The 27920-nt window shown below is 41.2% G+C and overlaps 2 protein-coding genes across 5 annotated transcripts in view; one reads left to right on the top strand and one right to left on the bottom strand.

Annotated features, from left to right (window-relative positions):
• Positions 1-169: 169 nt before the first annotated feature.
• On the bottom strand, positions 170-6228 carry lztfl1 (leucine zipper transcription factor-like 1). Of its 2 annotated transcripts, none has more exons than XM_069696551.1 (10): positions 5964-6228; positions 5557-5681; positions 5228-5422; positions 3013-3070; positions 2190-2261; positions 2014-2079; positions 1834-1911; positions 1361-1537; positions 569-672; positions 170-396 (listed from the first exon to the last, which is right to left on the bottom strand). In XM_069696551.1, the coding sequence occupies exons 1-10, from the start codon at positions 5964-5966 to the stop codon at positions 378-380; spliced, it is 897 nt and encodes a 298-aa protein (XP_069552652.1). In that variant the 5' UTR covers positions 5967-6228; the 3' UTR covers positions 170-377. The 2 variants fall into 2 exon arrangements, with proteins under 2 accessions (XP_069552652.1, XP_069552653.1); XM_069696552.1 differs by having other exon boundaries at positions 1361-1519.
• Positions 6229-9040: 2812 nt separating this feature from the next.
• Positions 9041-27920, top strand: part of LOC138619718 (dnaJ homolog subfamily C member 13-like) — a 31385-nt gene continuing 12505 nt past the window's right edge. For 2 of the 3 annotated variants that reach the window (XM_069696399.1, XM_069696401.1), the window contains exons 1-21: positions 9041-9214; positions 12142-12222; positions 18527-18602; positions 19235-19384; positions 19842-19883; positions 20007-20207; positions 20329-20538; positions 21323-21418; positions 21675-21766; positions 21957-22123; positions 23927-24006; positions 24115-24284; positions 24386-24418; positions 25127-25226; positions 25828-25935; positions 26101-26256; positions 26407-26463; positions 26567-26688; positions 26856-26931; positions 27082-27177; positions 27276-27416. In XM_069696399.1, coding sequence (XP_069552500.1) covers positions 12155-12222; positions 18527-18602; positions 19235-19384; positions 19842-19883; positions 20007-20207; positions 20329-20538; positions 21323-21418; positions 21675-21766; positions 21957-22123; positions 23927-24006; positions 24115-24284; positions 24386-24418; positions 25127-25226; positions 25828-25935; positions 26101-26256; positions 26407-26463; positions 26567-26688; positions 26856-26931; positions 27082-27177; positions 27276-27416 — 2241 coding nt within the window. In that variant the 5' untranslated portion in view covers positions 9041-9214; positions 12142-12154. The remainder of the gene's footprint in view (positions 9215-12141; positions 12223-18526; positions 18603-19234; positions 19385-19841; positions 19884-20006; positions 20208-20328; positions 20539-21322; positions 21419-21674; positions 21767-21956; positions 22124-23926; positions 24007-24114; positions 24285-24385; positions 24419-25126; positions 25227-25827; positions 25936-26100; positions 26257-26406; positions 26464-26566; positions 26689-26855; positions 26932-27081; positions 27178-27275; positions 27417-27920) is intronic. The other variant, XM_069696400.1, reaches the window with a different exon arrangement.

Here is a 27920-nt window from a genome sequence, read left to right as displayed (position 1 = left end):
AAAGCACAGCTGAAGAGGGCTATCGTTCGTCACCACCTCATTTGTGTGTTCAGTTGTGCCGACCTCTCTCCCTCTCTCCGGCTCTTCACTGCAGCCGATAACTACTGAAGATACCAGACGAAGCATGAAATAGGCCGTTCCTCGTGGAAGTGCTTTTTTTCCTGTCTCTCTCTCCCTCTCTCCCTCTCTCGACTCACAGCAGTGGAGACGACGGTCTCATGTCCAAAAACCACGGCTGTAAAATTTTGGTCCTGTCTTAGCCGGTGGTCATCTGCTCAACCAATCTTCAATCCAATTCGATTCAAAAGGGACTTTACTGGCATAAAAGTGTCAAAAAACAATGTTGTCATCATCAAAGCAGCCATCTCGGGTGGATCTCATTCGTTGGACTCGTATCTGAAACAGAAGATAACACCAATCGGAAATTTGAAAAAAATGTCACCAACAGAACAAAAATCACTTGACGAATGTTGTTGTTGTTTTTCTCAGTGTTTTTGATTTTTAACATTGTGTTTTCTGTACTTGATTAATACTTTGAATTATTTTCCAATTGTTGAGGAATACTCACCTCTGCAATCGTTTTCTAATGTCTTTGATCTGCTCGTTCTTCTTGGTTAGAATCTCTTTCATGTTGCGGTACGCCGCAGTTTGCTGGAACTTCTTGTCCAGCTCCTGCACACACACACACACACACACACACACACACACACACACACACACACACACACACACACACACACACACACACACACACACTTTATGTTCAAACTTTAAAAAAAAAACTTAAAAAAAAAACTTGTCTCAACTCCTCAATAATAACCAAGCACCTGGTGTTTGGTGGGTGTTAACCTCATGTCGGTTACTGTCGGTTGCAGGTTACCAAAACAGTCAAGCCCAATATGATGAGAACAGGATGAGACTAATGTGCATGTAAACATGCTGGATATCTCACAGTAAACAAAACAAGTCAGCTGCATGATCTTTAGCGCATGGAAAAGTAGTGCTTCCTCCATCTCAAAAAGAGGAACTGGCTGACGTGCTTTAAGGTTGTGAACAACTTCCTTTGATATTTAGAAAGAAAAGAAAGAGATTCCTGTTCGCTGACAGTGAATTACTGTTATTCTACGTAAGCACTTTTAGTGCTCTAACCACAGACTATATTTGAGGCCTTAATACTGCTTTAGCACAAAATATATTCTTACAACAGTCCAAATGGGATTTATTTTTGTTATCCCTGCATTACTCTTTAAGTTCAGAAAAACAGGAGTAACAACAGATTGTGAGATTCAATTTATATGAACCTAAATTATCACAAGTGGCTACAAACAATGACGGGCAGAATAAGAGCACAGTCACATACCTTCTCTGCCAAAGACAACTGCTCCTGCACTCGAAGGAGCTCGTGCTTGGCAGAGATCAGGTTCTCCTTTAAGTCCTTGTGGGATGCAGCGTTGGCGCTGATGGACCTTTCGTAGTCCTCCTTCAGAGCTGCCACCGTGTCCTCCAGATGGTTGATCTCCTGGGATTGAGTGGTCAGCTTCAAAAAGGGGGAAAGAAACAACAGTCCGAGTTCAGATGGAACGAATGGCGGTCGTTGCCGTGACATCTGAATACTACGGAGCGTCTAGACGCTCTGTTCTTAACAGCAAGACTAAAGCAGTGCCCCGGTCGGGTGGATACCTACCGTTTTCGGTTCAAGTTAGGAGACGGCAGCAAATGGCAGCGAGTGAAAAATTCAGATTTACGCAGACATAAAAGTGTCAAAATAGAGAACAAATGTTAAACGTTACACGTGAAGTTGATGCTGATCGAAAGCCAGACTTGGAACCGTACCTGATGTTCACCTTGCACCTTCTGAATGTCTTTCAGAGCTCTCTCTGCTTTGGTTTTGTCATCTAGCGCACTCATGGCCTAAAAATCAACCGGGCAGAGAATATTAAAAAAAAAAAAACACACACCGTTGTTACTGACTGAGAGAAAAGACGTTGTTTGTTTAAAAATATATTTGTATACCTGGGTTTCTAAAGTCCGGAGCCTGGTTTTCAGTTTGTCGTTTTCCTCCTGTAGTCTCCCGATCTCCTAAACGAGCATCAGAGATGAAGTAGTTATCACGTAATATAATAATATATTAATATATATATATATATACACTGTGCATGTAATCCATGTGATCTACTGCATGTCTTTACCTTGTTGAGAAGTTCAGACACTCCGCCTTCATTCAGTGGCGCCAACTTGGGTTTGCTTGTTTCCTGGTTTATCTGAGGATGAAGGTAAAACTTTACAACTGAAGCAATAAAAGAACAGTTTGTATTTATTCATTTAACGAATTCTGCTATGCTGTTTTTTTTCCGTCGAGGCAGACGGCCGCCGGCCTCTTGTCGGATTATTCTTCCTTTTAAAAGGGAGTTTTCTCTTCCTGTTAAAAGGGAGTTTCTTTCCTCTCTGCAGCTCACGTGCGATTTGTTTAATTGTTTTTTTTTATTTTTTCGTATAATGCTATAAATTTCTATCGTACAGACTTTCCAATGTTAAGTGCCCTGAAATAACGCTGTGTCGGGATTTGGCGGCCACATAAATAAAGTTAAATTGAATTGAAATGAAAGTCGAAAACATGGTATTATTATACCAAACTATAACTGAAACTGAGGTATAACTGCTCAAAAGGAAAACAACACTTATACATCTGTTGTATTTTTCCTTTGCAGCGTGTACCTGTTAAAAAAAAAATTTAAAAAAAAAAAGTGTGAGCAGCCGAACCCGTGAAAGAGCAGGGCATCGCATTACAGAAGTCGATTTTGTTTTTCTCAAACCGTGTCATGAAACCACGAGTCAACCTCTGATGTGTGGCACTGGTGGCCTGACATATAAAAACTGCTTAAACTGCACAGGAATGCAGCTCCAGTTACTGCAGTTCATGTGAGGTGTGAATATGGGAGGAGCGAAATGATTAACGACGGCTGCGTTGATGGCGACGTGTGACAAGAGCTGCGTATTATGCATCACGCTCACCTTATCGGCGGTTTTGAAGTCGGTCTTCTCAAATTCAGCCACTTGCTCCAACAGCTCCCTATGCGGGCGAGAGAAGAACAAAGAGTTAGACCAGAGGAAAACGGGAAAAAAAGGGCCGACAGAAAAGCTTGAAGTTTAAAACAAACTATTATCTGTAAATATAAAGCACGTAAAGCTATCGCCCTCTGAATTCTGCGATAAAACCTATTAAAATAATCTCCACAGTGACCTCACAACCGTCATCTTGTCACCACAACGTTGATGTTTTTTTGTTTGGCATCGCAACGATCTACTGTTTGGCGGTCGTGACTGTTTGGCAAGGAAACTGAACACCTTGGTTCTCCTGTGACAGTTTAGCTCGAGTAGTAAGACACATATTCGTGGTGAACACAACACTTCTCTGAAAGGCTTTAAATGTGGGTTTTTTAAAAGCAGCTGAAGACACGTAGGCCGTCGCACGGGGCGTTTTCCGAGCTTCAGACGCCGTATCAGTCACGTATGGCTGAGCCCTGTGAAGTAAAAGGTTCGGGGGTTGTTTATCCTCCCACCGAATGCAACATCACAAACAAAAGAACTTCTCCAAAACGCACACGGGGCTTCAACGAGGTGAAAGGTGGCCGAGGTCAAAATGTTACATGAAGTTCAACCCCAGTACGCCACCTGTGTACATGTATAATGCGCTGCGGAGCTTCAGATTGATTGAAACGCATCAACAGCATTAAGTCACATGATTTGCATGTTTGTTTTGTTTTTTTCCCCACCGTGTGATCAGTGTGAAACATAGAAAAAATATATATTTTTGGCCATCTCGCAGGCAGAAAGAGGAACAGGCTGACGTGCCGTTTCGGCTTTAGTACGACGCTAACATTTCCATACCAAATATTTTTATGTTAAGTGGCAGATGTTAATTTCGGAACAGATTCCTCAAAACTGTGGCACTTTGAATTATTCTAATTTTATACAACCACTTCTGTTGCTGTAAGAGTCTCAGAGTCTCCCACGTCAATAACCTGAATGCTTTTTTTTTGTTGTCAAAATGTCAAAAGTGCAACAATTTCACCTGAGTTCAAATTCGATTTATCTTTGTTAGTGGTATCACATGTACACACCGCTCTGTTTTGGTTTGTAATATGAAAAAAAAAAAAAAAAAAAACAAAGGAACAAAAAAACACTAGGAAACTCTCGGCACGCTCTTTCATTGAAAACGACCTTTTAATTAATTGTATTCCACATGGCCACAAACACTCATATGAGAAGGAGTAAGGATTGAAGAATTAGTTTAAATTATGTTTTTTGTTTTGTTTTTCCATTTACCATTAATTTGAGTCTAAAAAGCTTTGAGAAGAATCGTTGAGACTTCTGGATTTTTTTTTTCCTGATACTAAAATTATCCAGTTATGCATTTAGAAATATGGCCTTGTCACTCACATGCCTGACTCGAAACGGTTTTCGTCGATAAGTGTCCTTTGCAAATCCTCCTTCGAAACAAGGACGTGCATTTCTCTGAGGTGGTACATTTTTCATCAGGCCTTTTAAATTCACTTTCAATGCTTTCAGATGAATTAGCATTCAGTGCTCCATTTAATGTACCAAGGTTGTATTGTGCTTAAAGCAGAAATATTAGGATATCTAAAAAAAAAAAATATCAGTAAAGTCTCTGCATGGTTCACGTTCATTTGGAATAAAATAAAATGTCTCAGTACATTTTATTTTATATGGTATTCAAGTTAACTGAACGTCACTTAAAATAGAAACCAGTGTAATGGAAACACGGGTTAAATTCACATCTAGGCAAGTGAAAGTTTGTCAGTGACCTTTCTACCTGGCATACGACATGAAAGAGATACAAATCTAAACAGCACTGAGGAGGAAGTGGCCTATGATATAACGTGGAGGCGCTTCTACATATTGTATCATGTCTTAAACTGGTGTGAACTTAAACTCGCACATCATTTTAAATCATTGTAATTTGAAAAATGTCGTTTCAGCCAATTTATTGTGTGAATTACCGTCATCGTATCAGAGCGCCTGAAAAATCACTCCATTAATAACTTGTGCGAACAAGATCAAATTGTGTTAAAATATTATTATCGTGACTTTAGAGTTGCTGTATATTTCCGGGAACAAACGTGTCTCCTCCTGTTCAACGCTTGCTGGATCTTTATGTGTTTTTGAGTTAACATCTAACGAGAAAGCCTCAAGCCCCGCAGCTCGCCTGTTCTCCAGCTCGGAGATGTCGCTCTGCAGCCGGAGGTAAAACTTCTCGGCCTGGGAGAAGATCTGTCGGAGCAGCAGCACGTTGGTGTGGGCCGTGTTGATGAGCTCCATCTCCATCTCCCCACGAACCACCGCCTGCAGCCCGTCCAGCATCTCCCGGACCTCGTCCACCGTGAAGGTTTCCTCCACCAGCCTTCACAGAGAGAAACACAAACACACACACACAAAAAAAAAACATGTTATGGATCTGAAATGAAGTTCAATTTGCTCTACAAAATAAATCATAATAATTATAATAATCTAATAAGACGTGTATTGACCGGTCACCTGCTATCTTTGAGCTCCTCAAAGCAGGAGTCAATAGTCTTGAGCCTCAGGAGCCTCTTTGAACGTGCAAATCTCATGTAGTTGATGACTTCATTCTGATGGTGTTCATTGAAACCGAATTCAGCCTTCGTGGAGAGGAAGGAGAGAGAGAAGAAGAGAAGTTAGAGGGCAAAAGGACCGCAGGTAATAAAAGATCGAGCTACGTTGAAGGGGATTTTCTCTCGCCGACATGCAACCAGGGGGCCTTTTTCCACATCAGCCCGCTAACGTTAGCTCTCTGCGGAGTCTTCGCAAATTCAACTCGGGGATTTTTTTTTTATTTTTTTTTTAGCGTGCTAAACTTTAAAAAAAAAAAGAAAAAGAAAAGAAAAAGCAAAACAGCTGGCCCTGAACAGGCAGGTACTCACCATGATGACTATGGAGCTAACGTTAACGTACCCAAGTTAGCTCGTAGGCTGACCACGAGAAAAGAAGAAAAAAAAAAAAAGAAGATGTTTCTGCCTCTAATTTAAAGCCACGCAGGGAAAAGACGTGAAGCCCGAGGTTATATAACTAATAAGCTCCCTTGTGCTTATATTCCACTAAGTAAAGGAGGCTAAACAGAGGTTATCATAGCTGTAAGATTATGTAGCAGATTTGCTAGCTTAGCTATCCAGCTAGTGTTTGCCTTGAGAATGCCTTGGTAACGGAAAAGAGCGTCATTGCCTTGGTTACGAGAGGTGCGTTCAAAAGCGCTGCGTACAAAACGGAACAAAAATATTAATATGGTTTAATAATTACTGAAGTGTGAAATATGTTAATTCAGAAGCCGTTTTAATCGCAGACAAATTTCATGTTCATAAATGGTGACGTTTCACCTCTTATTTGTTCTTTAATGCGTCGATAACTTTATTTAGTTGTTTTGTCTATTTTTTGTTTCATGTTAAGTCGAATTACAAAACTATGTATGTTTTGTCTAATATCCTTAAATGCATCATAAGCACTATCCTGCTATTCGTCTGGGTGAATACTAGTTTGCACTTTAGATTACATTTTTTTCAAGCTAATAATGTTTTTAACTCAAATTTTTTTCTCTTGCCTATTAAAGTTTGTCAACGTAGTTTCTAGTGAAAATGATGAATTAAAGATATCGACAATTTTTCTTTTCTTTTGTGAATCTGAAATTATGTAATGTAATTTATAGTCATGTTACTAGTACAGCTGAGTTAATATAACTGTGCAGCATGCAGGCCACTGTCACCAACCAGCTAGGAGGCCTGCTTCAGTGTACAGGGTGCAGCAGTAGATGGCAGTATAGGGCTAGTAGAAAAGTAGAAAAGACCTTTGCTCCTTGTCAGCAGTCAGCACTGGGCACCTCTCCAATAAACTGGTTTTTTTCCTGTCATACTTGGTCCCTTAGATATTTGAGTAACTGGCACAGCTCCAGGGGGGTATTTATTATTTAATATTTATTTTTTTTCTAAAATAGTTATTTTTATCTTTGATTTGATTTGATTTGTTTTTTCTATGCTGCTGTGACGACTAAATTTCCCCACTGTGTGTGTGTGTGTGTGTGTGTGTGTGTGTGTGTGTGTATTTATTTATTCATTGTGCTTATTTTTTTTTCTAAAATAGTTATTTTTATCTATCTTAGTTTATGTGTTTGTATTTGTAAATTTGTTTCATATTGTGTGCATCTTTTTGGGGTTTCTATGCTGCTGTGACGACTAAATTTCCCCACTGTGGCGACTAAATTTCCCCACTGTGGCATTAATAAAGTCTAACTCTATTATTATTATTATTATTATATTCTGCTGAAGGAGTATTAAATCTTCAAATTTCTAACGGCAGATCAAAGCCTCCAGCGAACAGACTGATAAAGCAATTCAAGCCACGCTTTGATTTACACATTCACAGCTAAAATACTTGTATTCTTTAAACTCATAATTCAGTTGACTGTCTGTTGGGACTCTACGTGGCTGTTTCTCCATCAGTTAAACTTATTTCACGTCACGTTAACCAACTAAAATCTTCAGAAAGATTCTGTGGCACCGTCCTCTTATCCTCCTTCACTGAAGAATAAGGAACTTCACTCTCCAGTTTGTTAGAAGGGGGTTTAAGAAAAAAAGAATGAAACTTTTTTTCCTCATGTCTCTCTTGCTGTAATTAAATTAGACTAACGGGCAGCGCATGATTGGTCACCTAATCAGATGCCTTATAACGTGACCATTCTGTGCTGCTCTGCTCAAGTTTAGTGTACAACATCAGTCACTAACAGAGGCCAAGATGTTTCCCCTTTACCTTCATTCGAGGTGAGTCTCTTATAATTTGAGACAGAGAGCAAACAGCAGTAGTTTAAAACCATATGCTGAAAAGTTATGAGTCATAGATTACTATTGTAAGTGTTTGTTTCGGATCCTCTCTGGTTGTGTCTCTTTATGATTCAACTGTAGAATTGTACAGAACCCAATTAACTAATTTTGATGTGATATCGGCAGCTGTTCTGTTCTGTGAAGTGTTTTGGCAAACTGTCAGCAAAGACATTTGATTATAGAAGAATTTGGCTGGAAGCATGTGAAGGAAAAAATGAAATATGATCCAAAAAAAAAATTTGTTTACGCATAATGAACAATAAAACAAAGTAAGGCGGCAGAAACAATAAAGCATTGTGGGCTGCTGGCAGCTGTTTGGTGGGAAGTGGAAAAGGTAGGACAAGAAAATGCTGGGTTTTTTTGTATTTATTTTTTATGTTTATGTAAAGTTGTTTCTCTTTGGTTATGTCAAAGTAAAGTGTCCTGGTTGTTATTTAATTTAGACCCAAGCCAGCTATATTTAATAGATTGCTACTGTACTCCTTCTGAACTCAGCGTGCTGCTGCATTGATGGGGCAGAGTCCCTAGAGGGCAGAATGGTCATCTTTAACCCAGGTTAAACAATTTATTTAGCAGGCTACTGATACCAGTGCAAAAAATTATTTAAAAAAAACAACAAATAAAAAACTGTAAAATGAGTGACTTAAATTGAGCGGTTTGTGCAGTATTTCAAACTCTTCCTCTGCAAAAAAAAAAGAAGAAACAGCCAGATGTAATCCATTTTCTAGTTGATTAGGATTGATTTGACCAAAACCATGTCAGCAACGTGACTGTAGTAATTAGGTTTTCAGTCCGTTTATAGTTGATTCTTTGGTAAATGGAAAATGTGTTCGTTTCGTCTGTCCAGTCTTCCACGTGGTGGCCTATTCATCCTCTTCTTTCGAGGCAGCTCAAATGGAAATACTCCCCTATTAAACCCGGTCCGCAGCAGGACGGCTGCACTCAACTGTTCTGAGATCGGTTTCGACAGCGCCCGTCAACTCAAACTGCGGAGGAGAGCGAGAGCGCAAAGCTGATCTCGGATCGGGGATCTCGACCATTCTGCCTTCACCGACTAAACCAATCAGCTGACGGCCGCATGACAGGCGGGCCTCGCGCATGCGCGGCAGCGCGCTTTTTTTTTTGGTATCGGGGAATATGGCAGCGTCCTGAGTCCTGTTGGGGGGTGGGGGGCCGAAATACGGCGTAACTGAGCACCTTTCGCCATCAGAGTGGGGACAAACTGAAGACGCACCGGCCGCACTCAGAAGGAGGGTGGGGGGGAGCTGAGGGACGGCTACGAATAACACCCGTTAGCGTTTTTGCAGGTAAATGCACCCGTTAGCACCTGCCACTGTCTTCTTCTCCGATGTTCGCTGGATTTGAACCTCGCTGCTAACGTCGCCGAGCTAGCTCTCCCATTGAAACCGGACCGGTGGGCTAGTTAGCCGCTAGCTTCGTGGCTAACCCGACAATTTGGCCCCGCCGCCGCCGCCGCCGCCGCAGCAGCAGCAGTTCCCCCCCCCCTCTTTTTTATTTATTATTGTTATTTTCCCTGCATCTGGTAAACAGATAACAAAAGGTAACGCGGGCTGTTGTTGTTGTTGTTCCGGTCAGGTTGGAGGAATAGTGTCGACATCGCAAAAAAAAAAAACCAAAACAAAAAAAAAAACCAACCCCGTGTTTCGGGTGCTTGTTTTGAGCCAGACCGTTAACCGAGTCGGCCTGCTGCGATGAAACGAGACTTTACAGCCAGGTAACGTTTGTCATTTGGGATTTATTTACTCGTCGGATTTTGAGATGCCAGCGGGGATCATCCGTGTAAAAATGAACTCAAGGAAAAAAAAAATCCGTTTGATATTCCCAACGGCTCTTTTTTTTTTTTTTTTTTTTGTTACTTCCGTATTTACATTCGGCAGGAAAAAGTAGGTTCGTGAAATCGTTTACAGAAGATAAAGCGGTGTAAGTTCTTGACCTTGTAGTTCCTGTCTTGGCAGATAGATTGCTTCACATACTTTTAGGGGGGGGGGGGTGTTGCAATATATCTTCAGGACAGGAAAAAAAAAAAGATTTAGTAGCATGGTATTTGTTGTTTGGCTTTGTCATGCCTATAAGGAATATCTGATGTGATCCTGAAGCTCCAGATGTGTGGTTTTTTTTTGTCAGCCAATGCTTTTGCTTTTACCTCGTTTTAACTTTACAGTTCAGATATTGTTATAGCTTCAGAGTGAAGGCCATTTTAACTGGGTCGTATACTGATGTTAAAGGCACATGATAGTTTGACCCTTGTACCCAACACTGATGCTGAAGCAGTTTACCAATGATCTCTACTTTTCTTAAGGAAACAGGTGATCCCACTTGTTTCCCCCCCCCTCTACAGCTGTGAGAATGCAAATTAAAGCCACATAAATAGGAAGAGCAACAAAAAAAAAGAAGAAGCTGTTTACACGGTATAATGGACCAAACTGTGATGCGACACACTGCATAACCTGTAGCTGCAGTCTAGTTAGTCGGTTAAATTAAATTAAATAATTAAATTAGCGGAGCCACTTGATTGAAAGCTAGAGCCAGTGTGCACTTTGGGATTGCACCAACTGTCACAGATATCCACATAACAGCAAATGTTATGGTAACAATGATAAAAAAAACAACAACAACTGTGTTTGTTGATGTTCCTGAAAAGGTTTTGGGATCTCTTTGGAAAAAGTTGGTGTAAATTGTGTTCCATCTGTTTTAACTTTACCGTCCTCGTGTTTATGTTTTTCCCGTTTTGGTCAGATCTGTCAAGGATCGCCCACGAATAATTTGCTATTGATCTGCATACAAGCAAGATGGACAGGGAGGGGCAATCACATGACCCAGTCCTGGAATCTGCCCCTTTTTTTTTTTTTTTTTTTTTTTTTTGACACTCATCACAGCACACTCATGACAGTAATATCATTAAAGCGGCACGACTGTGCTGCAGTAAAGCGCAAACTATGCAATGCTTGATGCCAACATGTCCAGTTTGCCGTCAGTCTTTTCTTTGAGCCGCAGTACTTGTGAAGCATTGTGCATAGGAAAATAATATTAATATAAAACACGCCTGTGGTGTGTGCAGAACTTTGATTCTCTACCAAAGGCCTGCCCGCTGTGGACACCAAACACCTGTCCCCCGAGGTGAACGAATGAGAGAATAATTTGGTCTTATTTTGCTTTGTCCTGCTTCATTTGCACTCTGAAATGGAGCGGAAGGAAAACTGGAGTCAGATTTTTTTTTTTTTTTTTTTTTTTTTTCTTTCCAGGATCCTGGCAGAGTGCTGACACAGGTTCCCCTTGTCACAGTGCAGCCGCCAGCAAATTACTGCACTATGGATAGGAGAGGTGCTTATTCCCTCCTTTTGCTCTTCTATGTTTTGGTGACTGGTTTGTCTTTGAAGCCTTCACCTTTAATATAAAAACCAATCTGTCACCAGCTATCGCACTAAACCATCCCACTAAGCAGCCAGTTTTAAAGTTAAATTACAATGATTTTTTTTAATTTAAATTAGGCACCTGACCAAACACGAAGACTAAGGCCAACCTCTGCTTATTTACAGGGGATCAATAATCCACGCTGCCTTTATGCCAGACTGTATTGACACATGCTCAGCTGGTGCTGATCGTACTGTTTTTTTTTTTTTGTGCCTGGGATATCAGCACGGAGTGGAGATGTCCATTTCCTTTCTGTTTGTGCTGAGCAAGTTCCATCCCGGTGGTTGCCAAGCGAGCCTGCAAAAATGCAACCGTGATAGAGAAAGTGAGGATGTATTTAAAAAAAAAAAAGAAAAGAAAGAAAAGGCACCGTTATGAGAAGGTGAAAATCACGTGCTTGCAGCTGTATTAACGCCATGCTTTATAACTTAGTGACACCAGTGAAGAATCAGTCAGTCATGGAGCGATGGACGGTTTCTGGATAATCACTGTTTACTCACTATTAGGTCTGTAGCTCGGAGACTGTCTGGTGAGAGTCTCTCCCTCTGAGCTGAAAAAAATGTTGAATGAGTGTGTGAAGTGTGCGTCGCGGTTCAGTGGAATATGTGTTTCATAAACTTGATGTAGTAATGACTTGTAAAGGTCAGGGTGCAAGTTTCTTTGTGTCTCGTTATTATAGACCTGAAAATGTAGGACTTTTAAAAATGCCGAAATTCAGATCTTTCAAATATTAATTTTTACTTCACTGTGGAAGGGTTTAATCTTTTATCCTCCTTATCATAACTTTCCTTCTGTGTTGTAGGTCCTGTGGAAAGATGAATGTCGTCAAAGACAACAAAGACCTGGCCTGTTTCTACACCACCAAACACTCCTGGAGGGGAAAGTAAGACCTTTTTTTTCAGGGGTTGTAGTATTGTCTATTTCACATCTTCTTTGTATTAACTTACAAAGCAGAATTAACCAGAACTCTTTTCTTAATCATCATCTAAAGGAGTTTTGGGAAAATCCTGACTCAGCGCTTCCATTGTGTTGACTTCCTTATCTTAAACGGTCTGCAGACCGATGTGAGCAGTCACCGATCGGATGGGTTCAGTGTATTTATTTATTTTTTAGAGCTTCACTGTCTTATGAAATATTCCCCAAAGAAACAGATACTAGCAGTGAACACAGGGCAGAACTAGTCTTCTGCTGTGTGACGTCCTTGTACTGACATTCATTTGTTGTTTGGAGAGTAAAGTATGAAAAGCTGCTTTACCCAAGGGTACAGATATTATTCCTTTTCTATCTTGTCACTGTAATATTTCAACCCAGAATCAAACCAAAGAGTGTTGTACATCTGCCAGCGCACTAGAGGACAGCGTGTCAGTGTGACGGCTTTGCTTTGACTTGCCGTGGTTTAGGAAAAGAAAACCACAGGATTCGGGTTAGGCACCAAAATTACCTGGTTAGTGTTTGGAAAAAGATTTCTGTTAAAGAAACACACATCGCGTTGTCAGAGACTCGAACGCTGCTCTCCTGGGTGAAAGTTTGCTATTTTACTCCGTCCCAGCACCCCAACCCATCTCTGAATGTTTGCCTGTGTACTTTGTCAAATGACTTCCATCACTTGACCTTGGTCACATGACACGGTGTCACGTCATTTTAAGCTTACGCGGGGCCAAATGACCCGCTTTCCTCTAGTGGACTGGCGAGTGTATTACATGCTTTGGCGTGATACTTGGCTGACTGTTTTCATAAAAGGGACCATAAGTGGCGACTCACTTTTGACATCAGTGTTGGTCTATAGATTGAACATTTGTAAACGGTGTATTATAACTTGAATGCGCAATAAAACAACAATCTTATTCTGTTGTCACAAGACATCTGATCTAATACAGTATATTACTCGGTAAACAGGTCTTCGTTCATGTGTACTATCTTCTTTAAAAGAAAAATTACAAAAACTACAAGCTTGGTGTGTGTGTGTGTGTGTGTGTGTGTGTGTGTGTGTGTGTGTGTGTGTGTGTGTGTGTGTGTGTGTGTGTGTGTGTGTGTGTGTGTACATGTGCATGTACCCACTAATTTAGATAATGCTTGTATGTACAGTGTCAAGTGGCGTTATTATTATTATATTGACCTTACATTTAGGCAGTGTAAAAATGATGACAGAAAACAATGAATTGATATTATATTATATGAGAACGGGGCCAACAAACTGCATCTATGATTGTAAACATACATTATATCTGAATGTGCATCATGTGCAGATGACACATTATACTCTATACAAGTTATTATCCCATCCATAAATTACACATTCGGGCCACTTAAAGTCTGCAACTAGAAACTACGTCGGTACTTGGTGGCCCTAGAAGCTAATAGAATCTCCAGTTTGAGCACAGAGCCGGTGGGATCACATTACCAATACTTGTTCTCTAAATGTCTTTGTCCCATTAACGCCGGCCATCGACTCTTGTAACTTAAGCAGGGCTGCGGGGGCATTAGCCATCATCAGGGGTTCATCCTGCTAATGGTCCCTGAAGTGTCCGGCAGAAACGAGCGCTGATGTACGTCAGAGACCTGGGTCGAATGTGGGTCATACACAACTCTGCTTTAGCGGGCAGGGTTTTTTTTTTTAATTTTAATTTTATTTTTTATCAGTTACTTAAATTATTGATATCAACATTTGAAGGTGGTTTTACTGACCCTCTGAAGAGAGAACAAAAGAAAGTCGGGAGAGCGAAAAGAACGACGTGTGTGATTGGGCAGCCGTGAAAAAGAAAGTGAGCGGGGAGCAATAAAAAATGAAACTTAATTCGGCGGTTGTGAAATCTAATCCTGTGGTTTATCAGTGATGTGCAACGACTATCGCTGACACAAGTGTATGAAATCTGGCAGCCAGAGTTTAAGTGAAAAGCGATTTAGTGGATCTGTCACACACAGCTTTGATAGGCCAACAGAGAGAGAGAAAGTCTTACATTAGGATATATCTCACTGTATACCAATCTTACACACAGTTTTCCACTTGTTTCTAGATTACTTAGATGCTGTGCTGGAGGTGGGGAGTCGTGGGCAGTAATTTGACTAAACAAATTCATGTAATTTTGGACTATTTGTTATGCAATGCACTGTCTGCCATTGAAATAATAATCACCAAACATGGGTAAAATAACCTTTATAGTGAAGCTATAGTGACTAAGGTGCTGTGAAAAAACCCACCTGGGTGCTGCACCTCACTGTTTTAATAGAAAGATCAACCCTGCTTGCATATTATGGGCTGCTTTTGTCTTTAGTGGGTGATAGATTACAAGAAGTAGTTATCGTATCCTGTTAGTCTTATCCTGACTTTTACCAGTTAATGTGATCTTTGATTACATTTTTCTTATTCTTATTCTATTCTTGTTATAGTAAGGAAAACACCTCTTCACTGTGAACACAGAACACATCCCCAAAAGCAAACTTTAAATAGGCTCGTATGTGACGAGTGTGTCCTTTATGGCCTAAGGTACCTTTGTCATGTGAATTATATGCATGTTTGACTATTCAGCGTCCTCCCGCTCCTTGTTAACAAGTCCATGTGGTGTGTTTTTATATGCTGGAAGACACATCGTGAGTGAACTGAGCTGCCAACGTCATGGCTGCACATTTCTGTTTCGGAAGTCAGACTTAGAATGAAAAACACCGATCGAAACAGCCGAGGTTTCATATGTCACGAGCCTCAGGAACTAGTCCTGTCAACTGGAGCGCTCCGTGTTGTTGATGAATGGGTGGGCGGTGAGGCGGTTTACTGTTCACATTTTCACAGATCCGCATGTACTGAATGACAGCAAAGGTGGAGAGTTATATTTTAGGATTTTCTTCTCGTGGACAAAAACTTCTAAATATCAACTTTTAATAACCGGGGATGAGTTTTTAGGATTCAATCAATGACAGAAGAGGGACTTTAATCTGTCAATTTATTTAAGCACTAAATCTGTGCGAAGGACATTTCACTCTGAATGCTTATATCAACCTCAGATTTTATTTAAAATGGTCCAGTTTTACATTAATTAAAATGTCTGTATAGACTCAGGCTGCAGCTTCTAGTTGTTCAGTTTGACAGAAGTGTTCATGTGTATCTGTGGCAGACTTTTTCATAAATTGGACTGTGTGGCAGATTGATCAGGAGTTTTCTGCAGGGCTTTGAAGGGAAATTTAAAAAAAATGTGACGATGTGGTGTTGCTTTAGTGTCCCCCTATTTCCTGTCTGGTTTCCTCTTCATATGTCTAAAACAAGTGTTTCAAAGTGTTTGCTGACAGAATCACATTTTCAAAAAGGAATAGATGTCTGAGAGACTTAATTACAGTCAGATCTCACCCTAGACACAGCAGTTGGGATTACAATAGACTTTCACTGGTGTGGCACCGCTTTAGTGTTACAGCAGCATTTTCCGCCTCTCTGTGCTCATGATGTTTAATTCAAGTCTTGTGACTTTAGTTGTAGAGAAAATTAGATCCACTCGTGTGCGTGTCCCTTTCATTCAGTAAACATTTTTAGTTTATAGTATCGCTCTTTCTACTTCTGTCTTTTAAAGCATTAAGATGCAAATAAATCTACTTTAAATCTTCTTTGAATGCTGTCATATTTCACTTTGCTGTCACCTAAACAATAAGAAAATCTAGCTATTTTACATACTGGTGCACAGGATGTGGTCTAACTATGTTTCATGCCCTGTTTAAATTCTGTATTTAGGTTTGCATTAGCTGCCTTGATTGTATGGTCAGTCTGGTTCTCGCACTCAGAATCCTCTGACTCTGAAATCTGGCTTTTGTGTGCGGTCTTGTGTGCAGGATTATGTCGTGCTGTCCTACTGCAGCTTTTTATGAAGTCAAGCAAATCTGGAGCTCAGTCCACTTTGTGAGAAACGAAGCACATTCTGCTTAAAGCGGAGAGGCAGTTGTGAAGAGACTTCAGTCAGATACAGGAAGTTGCCTAATGTGGTACATTATGAAACCGTAAGAGTGGAAAAAAGAGCTTTAAAGACATGCTGTACAGTATTTTACTTAGAGCTGACACATTTTTTTATCAACTGTGCATTTAAAGCTTGTTTTGCAACGTGCTCTTTTCTCCTCCTAAATTTCCTTTATGGTAAAGTTAAAGGACCATTGTGACTATTTTTCAAGGCAAACCAGAGATTTTTTTTTTTTTTTTTCATGACAGTTGACGTGTTTTCTCTTTCATTATGTCAAACGATTTTAAGCGATATAAGCAGTTTACTATCACGAGGTTTCTGCTGATTTTTTTTTATTTATTTTTTTTAATCTTTGTGTGATCGTAAATCTGAACAGCAGCATGAGTTGTAAAATGGTCAGCTGTTTCAATCATGCATAATTTGTAGGAGTCATCCAAAAACACGGGTAAAGTTGTTTCAATTCAACTCAATTGATTGCAACTCATCCCAACATCCTATATACAGCAAAACTCCAGCTCAGCTACACCTCTGTAATGATCACAGATTGTCTTTATGTTGTTATTCAAGTTCAAAGACTCTGCACCTACTAAATCTTTCAAATTAGAGTACTGAATATAAGATGTATGGAAACGTGACAAATTGTCCTTTTTAAGCCTCATAAACACACTCTTGTCAGGTAAATCTGGATACTTCCAGGCTGTGTACAAAGATAGAATAAAAAAAAAAAGAAGTCAGCCCAAAGAAAATGAATAATTAACTAGGTTTGTTCTGACACCCAAGTTCAGCCGGCCACTTAGCACCAAGGTCAAGACGTTGTAGAAGAGGCAGCACCCTCAGACTTATTGTCCCAAAATAACAACAAAATGAAAACAAAGAAGCACAGAGAGATGGTGCGTTTGTAGTGTCATTGTAACGAGGGAATGGACCCCCAACCGACATGACATTTGTATAAATGTGAAGAAGGGAGGAGACTGAGAAGGGAGCTGAGCTAATGGTCCACTCCGGCCTCGCCTCAGGCTGCTGCCTGTCCTGTCGGCCTGCGTTAGTCACGTAATGCATACACAAGTACAAATCCATTATGTGGAAGGAACCTTTCTATTTGACTTCTGTTTGCTCTGTATTTCGGTACCGGATAATGGACCAGGTTCCTAAATGGTAACGTCACCAGACCCCTTGTTATCCAGGGCTAACGATGATCTGCGAAAAGGAAATTTGGCACGTTTGGTTTTCAGACCAAAAGAGGTGTTGGGCGCTGAAAGGACATTGGCGCACACAGATGAACATACATGTATACCAAATACAATACATATTTAACACGTCGACTCTCTTTCATGCTTACACGTAACTTTTTACACAACTAAAAGCGTCAAATGAGCCATTTATCAAATCAAACACACTCGGCCAAACTTTATGAATTGGGCCAAATTGTAACTGTTGCCTAACCACCCTGCAGTCTAACCACACACACACACGTGCACGCACACACACACAACGCACACACGCCTACACATACGCGCACGTACGCCTGTCTGCTCGTACACACTCTGTCACTCAGTGTAACTGGCAAAGCATTGACTGAACACATTTTTTACACTTCCTTCCTATATTGTGAGAAAGCCGCGCTCTCATAACGGTTCTGAATAGTTAGTGTCCGTTGTCGTCAGTGTCAAAGAGTGACTCAATACAAAACCGCTAACGTAAGATAAGTTGTGACCTTTCATGTTGATGTTACTCGGCATAAAAATGTCAAATAAAACTATCAGATTCTGTCGTATTAATGGCTGAGCGACGTTGGTAAATATTCACAAATCACAGCTGTGCTTCTTCAGTCTGGTATTAAAACGTCGACACTGAATGGTGACGGCAAGAATACTGAAATACTAAACCTGAAGGTGGATGACATCATCAGGTAACCGAGAACTGGTGATGTCACACCTCCCTGACTCATCGCTAGCTTACGAGAGGGCAACGATGGGGCTGCAAATGGACCCGCACATCTCGCCTCCTCCTGCCCTCTGTCGGATGTAATTACGCTTTATTTAACATTGCGAGATACACGGCACGTAGAAAAACCTCGAGTGATGTTCAGAGTTGTCATGGTTACCAGTTCTGTGTCTTACATTTTGACAAGACTGGCACGCATTCACCCCCGTTTCCCACATTCACTGCTAATGTTATGGGGCTGCCGGTGTTGGTGTGCTCGGCGATGACGGGAAGGCCAACGTTTCCGACTCACGCCGTCTCTCTGTGTTCCAGGTACAAGCGAGTCTTCTCAGTGGGGACGCATGGCATTACCACTTACAACCCCACCACGCTAGAAGTAACGAATCAGGTCAGTATGCATGCAGTGTGTCGAAGAGGAACCCCGTCGTCTTTCAGGTCCATGCAGTAGCATCAGTGCCTCACAGGTGCTTGTGGGATGTCATGTTCTTGGCTCCATGTGACTATTAAAAATCCACATGAAGGGCATAGCTTGTTTGCTAAGAGTTGAAAGTTTTAATAACTTTTGCTCGGCCTTTAAAGGAAAACATAGGCATTTTTGATCCTGGACCCTATTTTGCATAATTTTGGGTCTAATTGACAATTTCTTTTTAAATTGCTTCATTTATTTAGTAAGAGTGCCTCTTTAGGACAAGAGCGAGACTTTTGTTTTAGGTTAGGGATCCTTTCCATAAAGTTATATTAAGAATCGGAGCCTGTCAGTGGCAAAAACAAGTACTTATAGTGGAGTTACGTTACCAGAGCGCAATTTACCCAACATATTACGTAGAAGGCCCATTTTGTGACTGCCAGCTGAAGCGTTCTCAATCTGTACTGAACAATGCTTGTGTACTAACTTCTAAATGCCAAGTAGGGGGACTTTCAGTAAAGTGTTGCTAAAACTTGTTTTTCACTGGTCACCGGTTGTTTATATCAATGTGTTTATTCCTGTTGTTGTTGTTGTTGTTGTGTCTTCGTTGCCAGTGGCCTTACGGAGACATCTGTGGTATCGGTCCGGTAGGAAAAGGTCAGGGGACAGAGTTCAACCTCACATTCCGCAAAGGCAGCGGTAAGAAGTCCGAAACACTCAAGTTTTCAACGGAGCACCGGACGGAGCTGCTCACAGAAGCACTGGTGAGGAAGAAGCACTCGCAGCTGCACGACGGCTCCGCCATCATTCACTGTGACTGAACAGACCTCGTACACATATTTCTTAAAAAAAAATTTTTTTTAAAAAGATCTCAGACGTGGTGTCTGATGTGGCTTATTCATGCTTTCTAATTGTCTCGTGGTCACAGATTCTGCTGTGCTGTTCAGAAAATTGTTCAGGAATGCGTTCTTTGATTTGTTGTATGTTTTTTTTAGCACAGATGTGAATCAGATAGTTAGTTGCTGTAAAGAAATGAGGTTATGCTGAAGTGTTTCAAAATGGCAGGCACTAGTTTTTCCCCATAGATGTAGTTTTAATTTCGCAATGTTAAAAATAGTATGTTTATAGTTGTAACGCAGGGATGATTCTACAGCTACCTCACTCAGAGAACCGGGGTTACCTCTGTAACCTAAAGTTTCCTTATTTGTTTCTTTTCAACAGAGATTCAGAACAGAGTTTTCAGAGGGAAAGATAACTGGCAGGGTAAGTACTGATATTCACTGAATCAAAAGAGGTAGATGAATATCAAAATAAAAGTTAACAGTTTGAAAATATGATTGCTTGTGCGATGAAGTTGAATAACACTGACCATCTCACAACACGCAGCGCTACAATTGCTACAAGCATCACTGGAGTGACACGCGGAAGCCCGTTAGCTTAGAGGTGACGCCGGGCGGCATCGACCAGATCGACCCTCACACCAACCGGGTGGTGTGTTCCTACGACTACCGAAATGTGGAGGGCTTCGTGGAGGTCTCCGATTACCAGGGAGGCTTCTGCATCCTTTACGGTGGCTTCAGCAGGCTGGTATGTGTTCACGGAGTTTGGTGTGCTTCATCTGTTTTCCTGTGTTTTGTCTTTAAAAAAAAAAAAAAAAAAAAAAAGTTACAATTTTCCTTTCCCTACCTCATCCCCTTCTGTTTCTCAGCATATGTTTGCCTCAGAGCATCGAGATGACATCATCCGCTGCGCCATCGAACACGCCGGCAACTTCATCGGCATCACGCTACGACTGCGGAAGGAATCGCTGACCTTTGAGGATTTCGTGACGGACAGGTTGGGCAAATACAGCTCGGACGAGAGCATCACCTCTCTGGCCGAGTTCGTGGTGCAGAAGATCACCCCGCCGCGACACCCGGTCAGAACACTCTGCCTTCCCGTGTTCTTCTCAGTGCTGTCTGTCTAAATAGATGTGGTTGACACGTTGAATAGTTTCTAGATTTGTTTTTAGGCCTTTTATTTGAATGTTTTCAGTGTAGAGATTGAGAGGAAAAGAGGGCAGAGAGAGAATTAGGTTGTTACGTATCTTTGCAGTTTGGACTGTAATATTGATCATTTCATCGAGCACTGATACTTTTCCTTGTGCCAATGATGGGGTAGTAACACACTATAGTAATAGACTGTTTTCATACCATTTCAGTACTAAAGTAGCTGGCTTTAATGTAGCTCTTTTTTCCTCTTTATTTTACACTTTTTGGATTTAGTCATTTTAATAGTTTTTCCCTATCAACAAAGAATTTGTTTAAAAAAAAAGTTGCCGGTTGTTGGTTTTTACTTTATTTCTAGTTCCAGAAAAGGTCACATCATTGTAACAATTAGAAATTTGTCTAAATTTAGACTTCTAAAAGATATCATGTAGTTTCAAAAAGTCAAATAACCAGACAAATATCCTCGTTATTATTCACTGTAACTCTCCATACTTCTCTAGTAGTTGTATACTACTCTTGTTTGATCACATTAAGATAAGTAGTAACTCAAATTCTGTATTTTGATGAGTTGGATTGTAATGAGTGAGTTGATATTTCATGAGCAACACAGCCAAAAATACAAATACAAAAAACACTATCTTCTATTTTAGTGTTATTTCATTAGTTTGTGGTATTTATCAGTGTTATGACCTTTGTGCGTTGTGGTCTCTTCAGGAGCCCGTTAAACGCATCCTGGCCCTGACAGAAACATGTCTCGTGGAGAGAGACCCGGCTTCGTACAACATCGTCACCATCAAACCCTTCGGAGAGGTGAGTCTTAACTCGCGCACCATAAAGTCATAAAAATTTCAGGCCGGAACACTTTCTCGCTCCATCAAAACCGCGTCCCGTCGACTCGTACTCCTGCGAGGATAAACGTCAATTGAACTGCCTGTCGTTGTTTCGTCATGTACGAACCGCATCACTGCACGTTAACGGCTCGGACGCAAGCGCTGGAGTCTGTGTGATACGAGTTGACCTTCCCCTCCCTCCTTCTCTTGTTGTCACGCTCTCGTCTCATCTTCAGGTGTTCGCTCTCATCTGTGATGTAGACAACCCTCAGGTGTTCACGTTGGAATTCATCAGGGGTCAGATCAGGAAGTACTCCTCAACAGAAAGGTACACAGCCTTCACCTTTGTGCATGTGCTAATATGTTTTCTGTACTTTTCCACCACAAATGGAGTAAGTCGTTTGTGTGGATGTGTTCTTCCGCATCGCCATGACTCTTGATTGACACGCCGTCGGTGCTCCACTAAATCACCGGCGATGCATTTAGCTGAGTCTGTCTGTTCGCTTGTGCGTCTTTAGGGACTCCCTGCTAGCCAGCCTGCTCGACGGAGTCCGCGCATCGGGCAACAGAGACGTGTGCGTCAAGATGGCCCCCACGCAGCGAGGGCAGAGGTGGGGCTTACTGAGCATGCCCGTGGACGAGGAGGTGGAGAGTTTGCATCTCAAATTCCTGGCGGCACCTCCCAGTAAGTCAAAAGCCCTTCATCTCATGAGATTTATGAACATGAATTGGATTTTATATCATGTTTAAAATGGATTAGATGTATATTTGGATTATGATGGGTTTGATAGTGGTTTACACTTAGGCAGCAATTTTTTTTTTTAGCCACACTGAGTTGAGGCAACAGCAATCTGTTGCTCCAACTGTCAGATTTTTGGATATTAATTTTATTTTAATTTTTTTATGGGCATTCATGATCCTCTAAGAAAGAATCGTGCTCACTTCAATATGTCTAATGCCTTTCTTTTTATTTAGTCCTAATGATAAAATATTTGTATCTTAACATGTAAAACTAAAATCTACAGTAATACTGCTAAACATTAAAATGATTGATATGCTAACTGTGACCATATGAGCATGTTAACATTTATCTTCATGCCTTGCTTCATTTTGTACCTCTCATGTATAGACATTTTGTTCAAGTCACAGAGCCGTGCTAAGATTTTTGAAATGATAAATAAACCCAGTTTCCTGCTGTTCGCAAGATGTTTCCTGAATCCTCAAAGATTTTATAACTACGTCGATTTAAAAAAAAAAATAATAATAATTCTATGTCCTCCTGTTATTTTTTGTAGATTGCTTATTTTTTGGAAAATTGGATTCTGAGTTCTCTTGATTCTAATAAAACTGAAATACATGAGGTACAAACCGGAGCTGCGATGTGTCTGCACGGTCTCACAGAGACACTAACGGGGGAATTTGTGGTCTGTCTGTAATGCATTTCGGATAGTTTGATAGCATCAAAAACTCCGTTCCCTCCCACATCTGATAGAGGTGTCTGTGTCACACATCGTTATAACCCTCATTCACACCCACTTCACCCTTGTGATCAACTCTTTTTAGCCTCCACACCGGGGACAGCGCGTGGTTGCATCCTATTTTCTTGAGGTCGATATGTCAGGAAACGACTCCGGAGAATTTCACTTGGACTCAAAGATGAACTTACAAAACATGTTTGTGGCCATAACTCAAGAATTTATACACTAATCACAACAAAACATCACATAAAATGCCTTAATGGGATAAAATAATGAAGTGACATTTTGTATCCAAAAAGTCAATTTCACTGTATAATCATGTTTTGCAAAAGCACTTTTCTGGCCATTAACTAACACAGGAACATAGAGGAGAAACTGTGACCGTATTTAACATTTGGTCGGATGCTGAATTGTGGTGATTGTAAAGATCTGTTGTGCTGTCAGGTTGAAGATTTGTGTGAAGCATTCACATTTAAGAATTGGTAGCTTGTTTGCAGAAACATTTATATTTTAATCAATGCCTATCGTCGTGGCTACAACTTCATGTTCTGTCGGAGTCGACTTTATTGACCAAGCTTATGAAAACATACAAGGAATTCGACTCCTCTTTTAATAAATTTACAAACTAATACAGTAGACACACAGCAGCATAGTCAAAATACATGTATTCCTGCATATCCTTTTAAAAATGTTATTAAAAATACACTTAATACCTATTATTAAATTCTGTGGAAGTCAGACATGGATGTACAACCTAATGCAACACTTTTAATGTCTCCCCAGATAAATTTTTTTTTTTTTAGGTAATGTTCACTGCTATCCTCGTTTGTTTTTTTTTGATGGCCAGCTTTTCATTCAACCCCCCCAGTTTGGTTGTGTGAAACTACCTTAAACACAGCACAACTCAAGATCTAGTTCTGACCGCAGCCCAGCTCTCGTCTTGTTCAAATTGTCAGGTTATATTTTGATATATTTTATTGAATTGTTCCATCCCTCCTTCCTTTGCTTAGATGGAAACTTTGCGGATGCGGTGTTCAGATTCAACGCCAACATATCGTACAGTGGAGTGCTGCATGCAGTAACCCAGGATGTGAGTGTGTTCACTTTCAGCCTGATTTATGTCTATCTGTTTGCCTGAGCAGCATTCACATTCATTTCTCCCGATGTCTCTTTCTTTTTTTTTCCCCCCTTTCTTCAGGGTCTTTTCTCTGAGAACAAAGAGAAGCTCATCAACAACGCCATCCTGGCTCTTTTAACCCAGGAGGCCGAGCTGCCGGCTGTTAACGCTGAGCTGGAGAGCCATTTCCAGGCCATTCGACGCTTGGTGGCCTCCAAGGCTGGCTTCCAAGCTTTCACTCAGCTGCCCAAGTAAGACTGCAGCACATATGTCGCTCCTACTACCTGCTTTTATTTCTTTAATGTGTACTCTTGCTGAGCTGCTTGTAACAGGCATGCTCTGTCATTCCAAGGTCTGGTCAAGGGTCTGGACTCACAGATGCAACGTAAATATGAATCCATACATCTCAGTCTGCCCTTTGTCTGTCTGTATTCTAGGTCCTTCTTGATCTTTTTTTCGCTGTCTATCAGCCTTCTCTTTTATCTCTCCTCTGCTTTCATCTCAGCCTTTAAGACAGGCACTTCAGAAGTTAGGTTATGCCACTTCACTTTGTTCAGTCGAGCTGTCTACCTCAATTTGTCTTGACCTTCCACCATCACCGTCTCGTCCCCTCGTTTGGGCCTTCACCTCTCTTCCATTATCTGCTGTGGCCATTATGTTCTTTACGTTACGTTCTGTGTATCTGTTATAAACAGGAGCCTTGCAGTTTTTCAGGGTCACTGAGATGTATGAGAGGAACTGTATTTACTGTTTATTCCTTGTTCCCCGTGAAGCAAATGAGCCAGAATTGGTTTTCCTGAAAGATTCATTGCAAGCGTTGCTTGGCGTTTCCTCCACACAATCACAATCCACTATAAATAAGCAATAAATCTACTCTTTTATTATTCACAGTTAGACAATCGATAAGCAAAAGAAACAACAAGCCGCTTCTGAAGCAATGAATTCTTTGTGTATCCAACCCCAGACCTCTTTTCTTTTTTTTTTTTTAATAAGAGTATTTGTATGATTTATATTCTGTTGTATGTTCCTTAACTTTTTCAAATGCACGGTCATTTTCAGTTTTTATATCCGCGGACTTCTTTGTGTGTTCCAGGTTCAGGGAAAAGTTGGGAGTAAAGACGGTAAAAGCTTTAAAACGGAACAACAATGGCGTGACACATGCTGCTATAGACATGCTCTGTGCCCTTATGTGTGTAAGTATCATCTGAATATCTACATAATCAACCCAGCAGAAGCTCTATTTTCACTGCCGGCACAGACTCAACTCAACTCGACTCGCTTTTGGTATCGGGTACTTCTCTGTGTATCCCCCCTTGATGCAGTGTTGTTACTATAGCGACGCCGCGGACGCTTCGCTGGATCATTTTGTTGGCGACCGAACAGAGGAACGTCTGCACCTCCTCAGTTGACTATGATGTGGTTTTGCAGGTTGCCATTAATTGAATAGTCCAGTGGATAAAAATAAAAATGCCACTGCTATAGTAGCGTGGCTCCATAACAATGGCGGGTTTGTGCTGGATGTCCCGTGTCCTGGACGCAGCGATGCAGTGATCCTCTGACCAATCACGTCACCTTTAAGTAGCTGCTCCGTTAAGTTTGAACATCAATGAAGGTAGTTTGAGGTTTTACCCACAACTTTTGCCCGATGGAAAACCTCCCAACAAAACAAGTCAAGTTGAGTTGAGCCGGTACCGTCAGTAGAAAAGGGTCAATTTACACGGTAGATACAACTCCATTTATTGACATCTTTCCTGAAGTTTCAGCTGAGATATTTTTTCTTTCATCTTCCTCCAGCCGATGCACGATGATTATGACCTGAGGCAGGAGCAGCTGAACAAGGCCTCTCTGCTGTCCTCCAAAAAGTTCCTGGAAAACCTCCTTGAAAAATTCATCACCAATGTGGTAGATGTCTCTTTCTTGTCAGCAAGCTGATTGCAGCCCGAGTTCAGACATATTAGGAAATGTAGTGCTTATACATTCCAAACAGTGTGTTTATATAGTTTCATAAATCACCTCGTGTCCAATTTTTCTAATCTTCTCTCTCTCTTATTCAAATTTTCTTCCTAGGACCATGGAACGGGCGCTTTAGTTATCAGCTCCTTACTGGATTTCTTGACGTTTGCCCTCTGCGCCCCGTACAGTGAAACCACAGAGGGGCAGCAATTCGACATGCTGCTCGAGATGGTTGCCTCCGATGGACGCACCCTGTTCAAGCTATTCCAGGTGAGAAGCATAAAAGATTCGTCGACATGTTCAGTAGGAATACCACTGATTGATTGAAGACTCCAGCGTTTCCACCTGATTATAAAAGCACTATTACTGATTTATGCAGCGGGTGCATTTGTGATTGAATGTCGTTGTCTGTATTTCTAGCATCCGTCTATGGCGATAGTAAAGGGAGCAGGCCTGGTGATGAAAGCCATTATCGAGGTAAGTTTCTCTGTGGATTGAGTGCTCTGAAGTGTTGTGAATTAATCGTCTTGTACAGCTGGTGATTTATGATGATAATCAACCCAGCTTTGTTTATGCGTAGGAGGGAGACAAGGAGATCGCCACGAAGATGCAGGAGCTGGCCCTGAGTGAGGGAGCTCTGCCGAGGCATCTGCACACGTCTCTGTTCACCATCAGTGCAGACCAGCGGATGCTCACCAACAGGTCCAGACTCAATAAATACTAACACTGTCACATGATGATGTAGTAATTTAAGAGGATTTTTTTTTTTTTGGGCTCCAGCTGTTAAAGGATTTTTTTCTCGTGACAATTTTGCACTTCCCTAATACTCTTATGGAGAAAATGACTTATGTCGGATGGTTGTTTATCAGGCAACTGAGTCGTCACCTGGTGGGACTGTGGACAGCAGAGAACCCCGTCGCCACGAACCTGCTGAAGAGGATACTGGTAAACATCCAAATTAGCAGAGTCCAAAATTGAAACACGTTTGATGCCTGTCCAGTACTCATGCCAGAAGTTATTAATAATAGTGTTACAGGGATTTAAGCCCATGCCTTTCCCCATTTCACTTTATCTTGTTCCTCTCTGCACTTGTAGCCAAACGGCTTGCTGGCCTACCTGGACAGCCCGGACCCTGTCCCCGAGAAAGACATGGACAGAATGCACATCCGGGACAACTTGAAACTCGCTACGGTATCTGGACGAACGCATGACATTTATACATTTTTGCAAGGTAGAATTGAATAAATGGGTTTATTTAAAAAAAATCTCATTTTTGTTATTTCCATCAGGACCAGCTAAATCGAAACAAGGTGCCTGAGTGGCAGCGGATAGCAGGCAAAGCAGCCAAAGAGGTGGAGAAGTTCGCCAAGGAGAAAGCAGATATTGTGCTGATGCACTGGAGAGATAAGATGGGCATCGCCCAGAAGGAGGTGAGCACTTCTCTTCTTTGATAACAACTTCTGGGCTGATTCACCTTTTATCCATCAAACAAGCTGCCGCTGCTTCTGCTTCACTTTGTCTGCTCAGGTGTCTCTATAACAGTTTCGCAGACGCAAACTCATTAACACACTTTTCAGTTGCTGCCGGGTTTTTTTTTTTTTTCCTGCATGGACGGGGGTGTCAAACCTGCAGCTGCCTGACACCGTGTATGTGTCGAGATACAATCACATTTATTTTCCTTTACAGGTGTGTGTGCTTGTGAGTCTGAGTCTATTGTGGTGACGTGCAGAGAGTGTTTTAAATTCAAAGGTCGCCTGTCTTCAATTTGGATGCATGGCGGTTCAGACTGAACATGTGTTGGATGTGTTGGTGGGTCGAGGTTGGTGGTGTCATCTAAACTGTTTCATTAAAGCTCGGGTCATCGCCGCCTGCTCTCTGACGTCGCCGCAACTTAAATCGATTCTACTTTCAATTAAAGCTACAACCTGCAGACC

Source organism: Brachyistius frenatus, unplaced genomic scaffold (assembly GCF_029030835.1).
Source record: "Brachyistius frenatus isolate BFR_SWC_R1_liver_20210118 unplaced genomic scaffold, ASM2903083v1 Contig_21, whole genome shotgun sequence".
NCBI lineage: Eukaryota > Metazoa > Chordata > Actinopteri > Embiotocidae > Brachyistius > Brachyistius frenatus.
The sequence above is the reverse complement of the archived record's forward strand: the minus strand, read 5'-3'. Positions and strand labels throughout refer to the sequence as shown.